Source organism: Chiloscyllium plagiosum, unplaced genomic scaffold (genome assembly GCF_037043375.1).
Source record: "Chiloscyllium plagiosum isolate Xiang-an unplaced genomic scaffold, Cpla_swu_hap1 HiC_scaffold_20, whole genome shotgun sequence".
Lineage (NCBI taxonomy): Eukaryota > Metazoa > Chordata > Chondrichthyes > Orectolobiformes > Hemiscylliidae > Chiloscyllium > Chiloscyllium plagiosum.
Window position 1 is genome coordinate 56372948 of NW_028270158.1, and position 13528 is coordinate 56386475.

General features: G+C 42.5%; 1 protein-coding gene across 1 annotated transcript in view; it reads right to left on the bottom strand.

Annotated features, from left to right (window-relative positions):
• The window catches only part of rab26 (RAB26, member RAS oncogene family), a 362723-nt gene that overhangs the window by 123168 nt on the left and 226027 nt on the right, over positions 1 to 13528 (bottom strand). The window contains exon 4 of the mRNA XM_043711201.2: positions 12672 to 12738. Within this exon, the coding sequence (XP_043567136.1) occupies positions 12672 to 12738 (67 nt within the window). The remainder of the gene's footprint in view (positions 1 to 12671; positions 12739 to 13528) is intronic.

Below are 13528 nucleotides of genomic sequence, written 5' to 3' on the forward strand. Positions count from 1 at the left end.
TAAGATCACAGTTATTAGTTAAATAATAGATATTGAGGATGATATCTTTCTAACTGCATCTTGTAAAATAGTGGATCCATGGACTGCTTTAACCACATCTAACATTCTTCGTTGAACTTACATAGGAATGAATATTCGGCAGGATCTGAAACAGGTCTCTGCTTGTTTGTTGAAACTGCTGCAGAAGATTAATTTCATGCTCAATGTGTTAAAAAATGCAGCGTAGACATTACTTTCGAAATACTCTGCACAATATACCACACAAGTTAAATCCATTGAATACCAGTCACCCATTATACTTACATTCAAGCTTCCTACTTATCACTTAAGTATGATTACAGTTGAAATGATGCACACAATTAATAATGTACTTTGGATACAAGCAGCAATTTGTAAATTATTGCTGGTGATGGTGTTAGTATCATATGTAATCAAATGCTGCTTTTCCAGTGCACTGCAGTCCCTTCTACTGTGCAGTACATTTTGGACAATATTAGAATATGTAATGGTGAATAGATTTTTGAATCCAAAAGCTTCTCTGTTCTTCCAGAAGCTTTTGTTCAATGGAAATTCATCAAATGGGCCAATGGGCTGAGGAGTGGCAGATGGAGTCTAATTTAGATAAATGCGAGGTGCTGCATTTTGGAAAAGCAAATCAGAGCAGGACTAATACACTTAATGGTAAGGTCCTGGGGAGTGTTGCTGAACAAAGAGACTTTGGAGTGCAGATTCATAGCTCCTTGAAAGTAGAATCACAGGTAGATAGGATAGTGAAGAAGGCGTTTGGTATGCTTTCCTTTATTGGTCTGAGTATTGAGTATAGGGGTTGGGAGGTCATGTTGCAGCTGTACAGGACATTGGTTAGGCCACTTCTGGAATATTGTGTGCAATTCTGGTCTCCTTCCTACTGGAAAGATGTTGTGAAACTTGAAAGGGTTCAGAAAAGATTTACAAGAATGTTGCCAAGGTTGGAGGATTTGAGCTATAGGGAGAGGCTGTACAGGCTGGGGCTGTTTTCCCTGGAGCATTAGAGGTTGAGGGGTGATCTTATAGAGGTTTATAAAATCATGAGGGGCATGGATATGATAAATAGACAAAGTATTTTCCCTGGGGTGGGGGAGTCCAGAACTAGAGGGCATAGGTTTAGGGTGAGAGGGGAAAGATACAAAAGGGACCTAAGGGGCAACTTTTTCATGCAGAGGGTGGTATGTGTATGGAATGAGCTGCCAGAGGAAGTGGTGCAGCACTTAAAAAGCATCTGGATGGGTGTATGAATGGGATGGTTTTGAAGGGGTATAGGCCAAGTGCTGGCAAGTGGGACTAGATTAGGTTGAGATATCTGGTCGGTATGGACGAGTTGTACTGAAGAATCTGTTTCCATGCTGTACATCTCTATGACTCTCTGACTGAGAAGTTTTGAGGTTATGCATTGGCCATTTTCTATTTGGACCCTACTTTAATTGCTCAATTGCATATACATTGTAAATGCTACAGTTTCTAAAACAGGAATTAATTTTATGTATCAAAGGCTCTGGTGCAGATAGTGGGGTCACGCAGGCCCATATAATTTAGAGCTATAAGATCCATTGTACCTACAAACAGTCTAATGGCAGGGTTGAGGAGATTTCATACAGTTCTGATGAAAGATCATTGAACTGAAACATCAGCTCTGACTCTCATGACAGATTTTGCCCAACCTGCTGAGATTTGCAATTGTGTGTATGGAAAATAAGTTCTGGAAAGGAAGGGAAGAATCAAGAGCTTAACATAACATTGGAAACAAGAATTACCATTTTCTTCTCCAGATTATAGCAAGAGCTGCCCTGCATTCTCCTCATCAAAATAAAGCCTAATATATTATTTCCCAGGCTTTATTCAGGCTTTCCCAGCATTTGCAAATTGTGGAACTGCATTCTATCAGTATTTCCTTGTTTATACCATACATGGGTTTCTACAAACAAACAGGTTATTTCCAACAAGTCTTGGTTTGATCACATCACCCCATTATTCTTTCAAGTTTGGACTTGCCAGGGCCATATAAAACCACTCCCACTGAATTAGCCCACCTTTTTCCATTTTTACTGTGAGGAGAGGTAATTTGATTTTGGATAAAGTCAATGTAAGTTAAAGTTCAGGAGATTTCTTTGACTTGCTCAAGGGACATGGACGTCACTGGCTGGGCCTGTATTTATTGCCCATCCCTGCTTGCTGTGGGATGACCCATTAGGGAAGGAATTCTAGGATTTTGACTCAGCGACAGTGAAGGAACAGCAAAATATTTCCAAGTCAGGATGGCAAGTGGCTTGGAGGGGAAATTGCAGATTTTTTTTTCAGATGCCCTACAGTGCGGAATGAGGCCCTTTGGCCTAACAAGTGCACATCGATCCTCCGAAAAGTAATCAACCCTGACCTATTCCCCTACTATCTTATATTTACCCCTGACTGATGCACCTAGCCGACACATCCCTGAACACTTTGGCAATTTAGCATGGCCAATTCACCTAACCTGCACATCTTTGGATGATGGTGTTCCTATGTATTTGCCGTCCTTGTCCTTCTCTATTCAAAATCCATGTAGTAAAATTACCCCTTTCTTTTTCTTAATCCTTTCATGGGATGCACATGGTATTGGCAAGGCTTTGCCACCGGCACTTGTTGCCAATCCAGAGGGCAGTTAAGAATAAGCTACATTGCTATGGATCTAGAGTCACATGGAGGCCAGACTGGATATGGCCAGCAGATTTCCTCCCCTAATGGGCTTTTCTGAATCATAATGACAATTTTATTGTCAGGTTTGACAAGACTAGCTTTCAATTGCAGATTTTAAGAACTGAATTTAAATTTCACCAGCTGCAATGGTGAGAGTTGAAAGCACATCCCCTAAGCAGGGCCTTGGCATTTGGATTCATAGTCTGTCCACATTACCAAGTGCACCACTATCTTTTCTGTTACTACTGAAGTCATCATTATTCATTTTCGCATCTTAGAAGCTATTTCAAGTGTTCAAATAAATACACTTAGGAATTTATTATACCGTTAAACAATATGAGTCTTAACTCTACATATATATCTTCTCAATTCTAGTGAATAGTTTAATTCAAAAGAGTGATGGTAACTGCATGTATGAAAACATTTGCTAGTCCAATGCAGTCTGTAAGTGCCAGTTCTTCCGATTCAGACCCATTCCAAACCATTGCATCTCAACTTCATTTAATTATTGTTAAGGAGTAGAGAGGCACAGAGATCTTGAGAATGCACACAGGATGCTAACCCCACTAAACTTGAATGTTGCAAATCAACCATCTGTGCACTTCGTATGGGATTATTAACAAGGCAGGAGTAGAATAAATTACAAAATGATAGAAGGTGAAGATAATTCCCAGTGATCTCGGTATCATTGCCTGAAAATCTGGGTATGCCACAAATATAGCTTCCAAGGTTAAGTCTCAATGTAAAGACTAATTTCATCCTGCAGTCATTTCGATTCGCCTCCACAATCACTGAAGGACAAAGATAAATTGGTAGGTGAAAACTAAAATGAGGTGAAAATCTTCCTGCTGTGTGGGAATTTCAATTCAAGTTGTTTCTGTTCAACATTAAAACACCTTTGACCACACAAAACTGAACCAATCTGATTCTGTTTCATGTGTGTAGGATCCCAGTATGTTACCAACTTGGGCTAAACGTATTCACAGAGGCCTCGTCATAAAACCTCCCATTTTGATCTGCTCCACTCCCTCACTGGTAGCCCATCCTCACAGTCCCCCATTTTCCCACACCAATTAGAAAATGACCAGAACCTTCATTAGCTGACTGAATACTCTTCACTGTCAGTCAAAATACCTATTCCTGATGAAGGGATTATGCCCGAACATTGATTCTCCCACTCCTTGGATGCTACCTGACCTGCTGTGATTTTCCAGCACCACAGTCTCGACTCTGCTCTCCAGCATCTGCAGACCTCATCTTCACCTATTCCTCACACTCCTCCAAACTCGAACAGTTTGATATTAATAAAAAAAGTTTTCCAAAAATTGGGAAGAAATGTTTTTCAACATCCCTGACATTATTCAACCAGATTGCTCTTAGCAGAAGATTAATCTTGAATTCCTGGAGACTCCAGGTCAATCCTGGACAGTTGGCAACCATAGGTCTGTATCAGGTATATTCCTCTAGTTGTGTTAGGAAGCCAGGTATCTTTAGTCTTAGCCCCTTGTACGTTGTTGTGTGCTGTCTGTTCAATCTCGTCTTCAGTAAATCTACAGCACTCACCAACATGTGAGCTTTATATGGGTAGATTACACACTAAATGGCACAGGGCACATGGGGCCATTTGGCCTATCATGTTAGTTTCCCATCTTTGAAAGAACTATCCAATTAGTCTCAATCCCATCCTCTTTCCCTGAAAGATACAGTCTGCTAATTTGCACTGCTGGAGGTGTAGTCTTCTGGCTGAGATATTAAACTGAAGCTGTCAACGAGAGTGTAAAAGATACCCTGGCAGTATTACAAAGAAGAGCAAGGATGTTATTTTTAGTGTCTCAGCCAATATTTACCTCGCCATGATCATCTTTTCATTTTTACGTTGCCTTTCGTGGGATCTTTGTCTTCAAAAACTGACTGCCACATTTGCCGTGTTACAAAATTATTCAATTGGCTGGAAAGTGGAGACTGTGAAAAGTGTTTTGGAAATGGCATTTTGTTTTTGAATCATTTTTGCAGCTTTAGGCGGAAAGTCTTTTTTTTCTCCATTCAGGGGACATGGGTGGTGGCTGTCAAAGGAGAACATTTACTGCCCAATCCTGATTACCCTGGAGAAGGCCGTCATATTCTATAATATTACCATCATTTACGAGCATGTGTTTACAACTCCGCACAGGCCAATGCAGCTGCCACTTCTGTTGTTGAGTAATTTCGAGTATTTCGGGACTTGGAGCTAAACCTGTTCCCATCTGCGATGGCAAAGTGTTTCAGGTCTGTGTGGCTCCAAACATATTGGCTCTCACAAAGCCATGAACACTGGGGGAATTCAATGAAAAAGCAACAAAATCATGCTGCACAATTACACTTGAACTGTTTTGTATAATCATGTAAATATGACACAAAATCCACTTCAAAGCTTTGTGAAAAAGTGTGTGACAAAAAGCGTTGTAGTCACAGTTAGTTAAAAAAGGTGTTGAGCATCAACTAGGGATACTAATGAGGTTTTTAATTGTGGGTGACACATACATCAGCACTGTGATTTATAGCTGCTACACTTCCACACACAACAAGTTATTTATTAATGAAATGTTTCTGTAAGGGGATTAGAGAAAGATTATTTTACATTGGTTTTGTTGAATAAAGGAGATTTAAAGGGTGATTCATTTTAAATTTATTCTGAATAAGAGTTACACTCTGTCTGATGCTTGATGACATTCGACCCTGAAGATGTTTGCTTTAATTGCACAGTCACTTTGGCCAACTGCTGCAAATAGACACCTGGCAGACTGATAGATATCCAATATGTTTGGGGGAGAAATGTTGCTAATGTATATTAGTGCTGACATTGTTTACCAATGATGAAAGAGTTCGTCGCTTGGACCTGGACGGATGTGGCAGCCTGGATCTCATTAACTGCTTCAACACAATCTGTTTTTTTAGTCCCTGTACCAAGTCAAAGTGGAAAAATGCAGAGAAATAGAAGAAATTATATTCCTAGAATTCAACAAGGCAGTCTCCCTTCTTCCGTCACATCATATTATGAACTAATGATCGTTTTCCTCCAGGGTAAAACATTTCCATTGTTAAACAACAGCACCCCTGCCAATTCACAATTACCAATGCCACAGGAGGTTATAGAATCATCAAGGAGGAGTGTGCGATTCCTGATGAAGGGCTCCGGCACGAAACGTTGATTTTCCTGCTCCTCGGATGCTGCCTGACCTGCTGTGGCTTTCCAGCAACACACTGTCAACTATAGAGTCATCAAGTTATACAGCTTGGAAACAACACTTCAGTCCAACTCGTCCATGCCAACCAGATATCCTAAATTAATCTAATCCCACTTGACAGCATTTGGCCCAAAATCTTCTAAACCCTTCCTATTCATATACCTATACAGATGCCTGTTAAATGTTGTAATTGTACCATCCTCCACCATCTCCCCTGGCAGCTCATTCCATACACGCACCACCACCTTCTGTGTGAAAAAGTTGCCCCTTAGGTCCCTTTTAAATCTTTCCCCTCTCACTTTAAACATATACCCTCTAGTTTTGGACTCTCCTCCCTTGGGGAAATGACTATTCACTCTATCCAGGCGCCTCATGATTTTATAAACCTCAATAAAAGGTCACCCATCAGTCTCGCACACTTCAGAGAAAACAGCCCCAGCCTATTCAGCCTCTCCCTATAGCTCAAAACCTCCAACCCTGGCAGCATCCTTGTAAATCTTTTCTGAACCCTTTCAAGTTTAACAACATCTTTCCTACAGCAGGGAGACAAGAACTGAAGGCAGTATTCCAAAAGTGGACTAACCAATATCCTGGTTGAAAGACTTGCATTTAAAAATCGCTTTTTGGAACCTCAGTGCTGCACTATGAGTGAGGGTTTAATGTGAAGACTTGCACGAGTCTCTATTCAAACTGCTCACAACCTTGAAAATCTGTCTAATTAAATGCCACTCTGAATGTCTCACCATTGCACAACATGTGGGGGATTAACATTCTAAACACGAATGCAATGTACACCTTAAACTCAGATCAGCACATTGTTTACTTGACAGCATTGAACAATGGGATTTATGTACCGTGCTCCTAATTGCTTAGACCCAAGCTTTCAGGTGAAAAGCTATCAGAAGACAGGGCAAATAATCAATAGCATTTCAGGAATAGATTAAGAATAACAAATTAGGAGGACACAGAACTCCGTTTGCTACAAGTGTTCAAATGAAAGCAGACTAAAGTATTTTTTCCTTAGAACTAACATTCTAGTGAAAAGCCCCACCTGAAGATAAAGCATCTCCAATTTACAATGAGGAATCTCCTGTTCCCAATAATTCATTTCGAGATATTATCTAATCAACCTGTTCAGTGATGTTATCATACACATCTGGTGCTGGTAACGTCTAACATTCCAGCCTGTATTTCTCACAGCTAGCTCAACATTGTCACAATCTTTATTGGGAATCAGTGCAGAGGGAAATCAGCAGAGGTTAAGATACTTTTTATCTTGCCCTGGTTTCATTTGGGGGAAATGTGGGTGGACACACTTTTCAATTATCAATGGCTCCATCTCAATAAGACACAAAAGACACAGTAATTCCTCAGAGGACACTGAGTCTTATCCCATCTTATGTGAAACCCTCAGGATCAGATGCAATGCTGGGTTTATACATGGCCAGTGAGTCAAGAGTGGGCAGGGGTTAAAGCTGGCACTCTGTCTGTTGCTCTGTATTTTGTGCCCTTTGATTTAGGTTAAGCTGCTGCGTCCCATTTGCCATCATTTCTTTCCTATGTCAAACACTAGAAAAGGTGGAAATTAACTAAACCATCCATAAGATTTCTGGAATAAGAAGGTGCCTTATTTGTGAAACAACTTTGGCAATTTGTATCGTGAGGAATTGTGCTATTACTAGTTATGCTTTCAACGGCTTTGTGCCAATTGCTGGACACTACAATTTATACTATTTAGAATAAGATACCTTTAGCGTTCTTTTTAACTATATAAATATTCCTTCTTCATCTCCTCAGAGCCAGAACAGACAGATCTTTATATCCTTATACACAGAATATAATACCAAACATTGTCTGCATAAAAAAAAGAGTGAGAAATGCAATGAGGATACAAGAGAAACAACAACAATAGGGAAAAAGAATGAGGGAGACAGGAGGAGAAAGAGAGAGAGAAAAACATATAAAAAGAGCAGGAGGAAGTAAAACTGAAACTGATGGAATGACAAGGTTAGTGATACAGAAGGTGAGAATGAAAGAGAAATAATTTTAAAAGCAACAGGGAGACAGAGAGAGTGCAAGAATGCATATTGAATTGACAGAAGTTAAAAAAGAAAGCCTGAGAGGGAAACAGAAAAACAAGGGAAAAAAAGCAAGCGAAGAATGAGAGAGTAAAGGAAATATTCTGGCAACGCTTCCTGAAAAATACATCTCTCTATTGCACTGGTTCTGAGAGTCAATAGAGAGGGCAATCAAAGCATTCTTTACCTGCCTTCACTTTGAAGAAGCGAACAAGTGAAAATATCTGTTTGCCAATAAATATTAGCCAGCTAGCTTTGTGAAATATATCTATTTTGACAGGAAAGACCAATTAATCTTATCAAGGTTTAATGATTTTTGGTTCCCTACATCAGGTTAGTCAATCTGAGCCAAGAAAATATATGGGACACAGTCATTGCTCTTTGAGGGATGAGAGCAACTGAAGCAGGGATAATATCTATTGAATCAGCTACATTGTGAAAATGATATTAAGGCTGAATATTTGAAGCTTTCTCTGAGTTGCACATTAAGTTGCACAATTGTTGTGGATCAGTTGGCAGCACTTTTACCTCTGAGTCAAAAGGTTGTGGATTAGATGTCTCACTCCAGGGATATAAGTCTACAATTTAGGCTGATGTTCCAGGACAGTAATGAGAAAGTGCTGCACGTTCAGAGTAACTGCCCTTTTGGATGGGGCATCTGTCTTCTCAGGTGGATACACATTTGTGCATAAGACACTGTTCTGAACATTTTTAGTAACTATGGTTCAGAACTCAAGCAGCAAACACCACATGGCTGACAGCCTGCAATGCTTTGTTTTCTAAATTCTATTTAATTGTGGAAATTGGTAGCAGTGAATGAAGGTGAGGGTTAGATTAGGAGGTGCATGCTTGTATTTGTATCTCTGTAATTGCTAATATAAATGCTTACAAAATGTGTAAAGATTGGATCTAGTTCTATCCTTCACCATCTGGCTTTCTGGACTATAACATTCAAGTTTCCTATGTTTATCAACCAATCAATTATGTGATTGGAAATTATAGCAGAGGAATGAGAATTGGAATTGTAGATTAAGCCCCATTTCTGAACTCTCAATATGGTAATGGCTAGCATGAGGGGACATAGCTTTAAATTGAGGGGTGATGGATATTGGACAGATGTCAGAGTTAGTTTCTTTACTCAGGGAGTAGTAGCGGCGTGGAATGCACTGCCTGCAGCAGTAGTAGACTCACCAACATTAAGAGCATTTATATGGTAATTGGATAGGCATATGGATGATAATGGAATAGTGTAGGTTAGATGGGCTTCAGATTGGTTTCACAGGTTAGCGCAACATTGAGGGCCGAAGGCCCTGTACTGCACTGTAATGTTGTATGTTCTATGCACTTTCATCAGGTAAATGTGTTTGTGGAGGAGCTTCAGTATAAAATGTACCTGTCCCTTGATCAGTTATTACTGTTAATGTGATCGATTTGTCCCACTCTTTTGTGATTCGCTTTGGATCATTTGGTTATGTGAAACATTCAGAATGAAGCCAGAACCTCTTTCTGTCATATTGGCTTTCAGCTGAGTCAGGCAAAAGGAAAGGGGCTGTGGGATTAATGCTGAAATATTGTGCAATTAAAAATGTTACATATCCTGTGAAACAGCCAATGCCCTAGACAATTATCTATCTTACCAATACTGGAGAAGATGCAAGTAGGATGATACCAGAACTGAAAAGGTAAATTTACACTTGAAGGAATTCTTTTCTCCAGAAAAACATAAGACCGAGTTGTGACCGACGAAAATACCTTCAAAGGTATGACTGGTTTTGATAGGCAAAACAGAAGCAATAGATATAAGTTACAGTCACTGAAAAACCTAAAGGGAATCAGGAGAAACTCCCTTACACACCAAGGCCAGCATACTATGTGTCACCACAAGGGGGCAGGTACTCAGCCCGCTGCCTCCTCACCCATTCCTAAGTTTACCCCTATAATGTAGATGGCGTCAAAATCAGCAGCCATCCGCAATGTGTAAATGAGGAACTAAAGCTTAACACTCCCTGATAGTAGCTGAAAATGTGTTGCTGGAAAAGCGCAGCAGGTCAGGCAGCATCCAGGGAACAGGAGAATCGACGTTTCGGGCATAAGCCCTTCTTCAGGAATGAGGAAAGTTTGTCCAGCAGGCTAAGATAAAAGGTAGGGAGGAGGGACTTGGGGGAGGGGCGTCGGAAATGTGATAGTGGAAAGAGGTCAAGGTGAGGGTGATAGGTCAGACTGGGGTGGGGCTTATGCCCGAAACGTCGATTCTCCTGTTCCCTGGATGCTGCCTGACCTGCTGCGCTTTTCCAGGTCGGGAAGAAGATTGCAGGTTAGGAAGGCGGTGCTGAATTCGATGGATTAGACTGAGACAAGGTGGGGGGAGGGGAAATGAGGAAACTGGTGAAATCAGAGTTCATCCCTTGTGGTTGGAGGGTTCCTAGGTGGAAGATGAGGCGCTCTTCCTCCAACCGTCGTTTTCTTGTGGTCTGGCGATGGAGGAGTCCAATGAACTGCATATCCTTGGTGGAGTGGGAGGGGGAATTGAAATGTTGAGCCACAGGGTGGTTGGGTTGGTTGGTCCGGGTGTCCCAGAGGTGTTCTCTGAAACGCTCCGCAAGTAGCCGGCCTGTCTCCCCAATATAGAGGAGGCCACATCGGGTGCAGAGGATGCAATAGATGATGTGTGTGGAGGTGCAGGTGAATCTGTGGCGGATATGGAAGTTTCCTTTGGGGCCTTGGAGGGAGGTGAGGGGGGAGGTGTGGGCGCAAGTCTTGCACCTCCTGCGGTTGCAGGGGAAGGTGCCGGGAGTGGAGGTTGGGTTGGTGGGGGGTGTGGAACTGACGAGGGAGTCACGGAGGGAGTGGTCTTTACGGAATGCTGATAGGGGAGAGGAGGGAAATATATCCTTGGTGGTGGGGTCCGTTTGGAGGTGGCGGAAATGACGGCGGATGATGCGCTGAACATGGAGATTGGTGGGGTGGTAGGTGAGGACCAGTGGGGTTCTGTCCTGGTGGCGGTTGGAGAGGCGGGGCTCAAGGGCAGAGGAGCGGGAAGTGGAAGAGATGCGGTGGAGGGCATCGTCGACCACGTTGGGGGGGAAATTGCGGTCCTTGAAGAAGGAGGCCATCTGGGTTGTGCGTTTTTGGAACTGGTCCTCCTGGGAGCAGATGCGGCGGAGTCGAAGGAATTGGGAGAATGGGATGGCGTTTTTACAGGGGGCAGGATTGGAGGAGGTGTAGTCCAGGTAGCTGTGGGAGTCGGTCGGTTTGTAGTAGATGTCCGTGTTGATTCGGTCGCCTGAGATAGAAATAGAAAGGTCGAGGAAGCGGAGGGAGGAATCTGAGACTGTCCAGGTGAATTTGAGGTCGGGGTGGAAGGTGTTGGTGAAGTGGATGAACTGTTCAACCTCCTCGTGGGAGCACGAGGCAGCGCCGATACAGTCATCGATGTAGCGGAGGAAAAGGTGGGAGGCGGGGCCAGTGTAGTTGCGGAAGATGGATTGTTCCACATATCCTACGAAGAGGCAGGCATAGCTGGGGCCCATGCGGGTGCCCATGGCTACTCCTTTCATTTGGAGGAAGTGGGAGGATTTCCACATATCCTACGAAGAGGCAGGCATAGCTTCCACATATCCTACAAAGAGGCAGGCATAGCTCTGAAGAAGGGCTTATGCCCGAAACGTCGATTCTTCTGTTCCCTGGATGCTGCCTGACCTGCTGCACTTTTCCAGCAACACATTTTCAGCTCTGATCTCCCAGCATCTGCAGACCTCACTTACTCCCTGATAGTACCCCATCCACACTTTAATGCAGTTGGTGTTTTTAAGAGCCAACATAAATGTTTTAAATGGTGGGAAGGATACCTTCAGAGGCCCATCAGAGACAGCTCAGAAGATGTTAGCACTGATGGGGCAGCGTGAAACTCAGTTTGGATAGCCTTCTCCTGTCTTTGCCTCACTCGGGCAGCAGGGTGGCTTAGTGGTTAGCACTGCTACCTCACAGTGCCAGGGACCGAGTTTCGATCCCAGCTTTGGGCGCCTGTCTGTGTGGAGTTTGCACATTCTCCCCGTGTCTAAGTAGGTTTCCTCCGAGTGCTCCGCTTTCCTCCCACAATCCAAAGATGTGCAGGTCAGGTGAAATGGCCATGCTAAATTGCCCATAGTGTTAGTCAGGAGTAAATATAGGGTCCCGGGAATGGGTCTGAGTGGGTTACTCTTCAGAGGGTCGGTGTGGACTTGTCAGGCCAAATGGCCTGCTTCCTGACTGTAGGGAATCTAATCTAATCATTGTTTCATGTTAGCATGTGTACTGTGGCTATTGGCCACCAGAGGGAGTTATGATCACCCTCTCTCTTTCTTTCCCCACCAATCACATCCATAAAGCCCTTATGACCACCACTGCCCCCCATGGTTGAAAGTGTCCCTTAGTTTATTCCCTAAGAATTGGTCACCTTGTGTTTGGCTGATTGGTACAGATGCATTTTAAGGGAAATTGGATTAATGCATGATAGGATAAAATGAAGAGGGGTGCGAGGAGACCAACATGTTACATAAGTATAGGCATGGAGCATTGAGCAGAACAGCCTTTTTCTGGACTGGAACCTCAAAGTACTCCCAAATAATACTTGTTACTAAACTCATTTATACATATATTGACATGAGGCAGTAATCCTTACCATGGGCATCTCGATAATAAGCATGAGTCACACTGCGAAATCTTTCTTGCCCTGCAGTATCCCAGATCTGAAATCAGAAGCAAAAGCCTGTGAGTTATTCCTGTCGAAAGATCAATGCTTTCATTGAGCCTTCCATCAGGTTGATACAAATTCACTTCCCTACCCATCATGTTCTGCTATTTCAGATCCGGACATGAATAAAAGTACAGTCATATCTGACATATACCAGCGTAGCAAACACTGTGTCAGACTGATTGGAGATGATCAAGCTCAGCTATTTATGAGTGACATCACTTGGATGTTTCTGAGGTACCATTTTTGTTACTGGTCGGGAGTGTTAGCTGTAGCCGATCACTGGTAGATTAGGTCCTCTTTTTGAACTGCCACAGTCCTTATACCACACCACTCACCCAGGTTATTAACTTACCAAAGACATGTGGCCAAAATACGCAGCAAACAATTTGATGGGATCTATACAATGGCAGACTGATGATGTACATCGAAGAGAATCCTGCCCTTCGCCACCTTTCAAGTTCCTTTCTAAACCCTAAATCCTTGACCAAGTTTTTTGGGAAGCCCTCCTCTATAACCTTCTTTCACACCCTGTCCATGTTTCTTAGATTGTGCATCAGTAAATCAAGACAGAAAGGGCATGCTTCAATGTTAAAAAAACACAATTTAGGTTGTTGTTGCATTAGCAATGAGTAAGAACAGTTTGAAAATCACGAACAGTGCAAACCTAATTCTTCTCAACTCATTCTTGATGGATAAGGCCCCTTGTAAATTGACATGTAGCCCTTTTGATATTTATTAAGTATGTAGAACATAGGAAATAGGTGCAGGTGTAGGCCATTCGA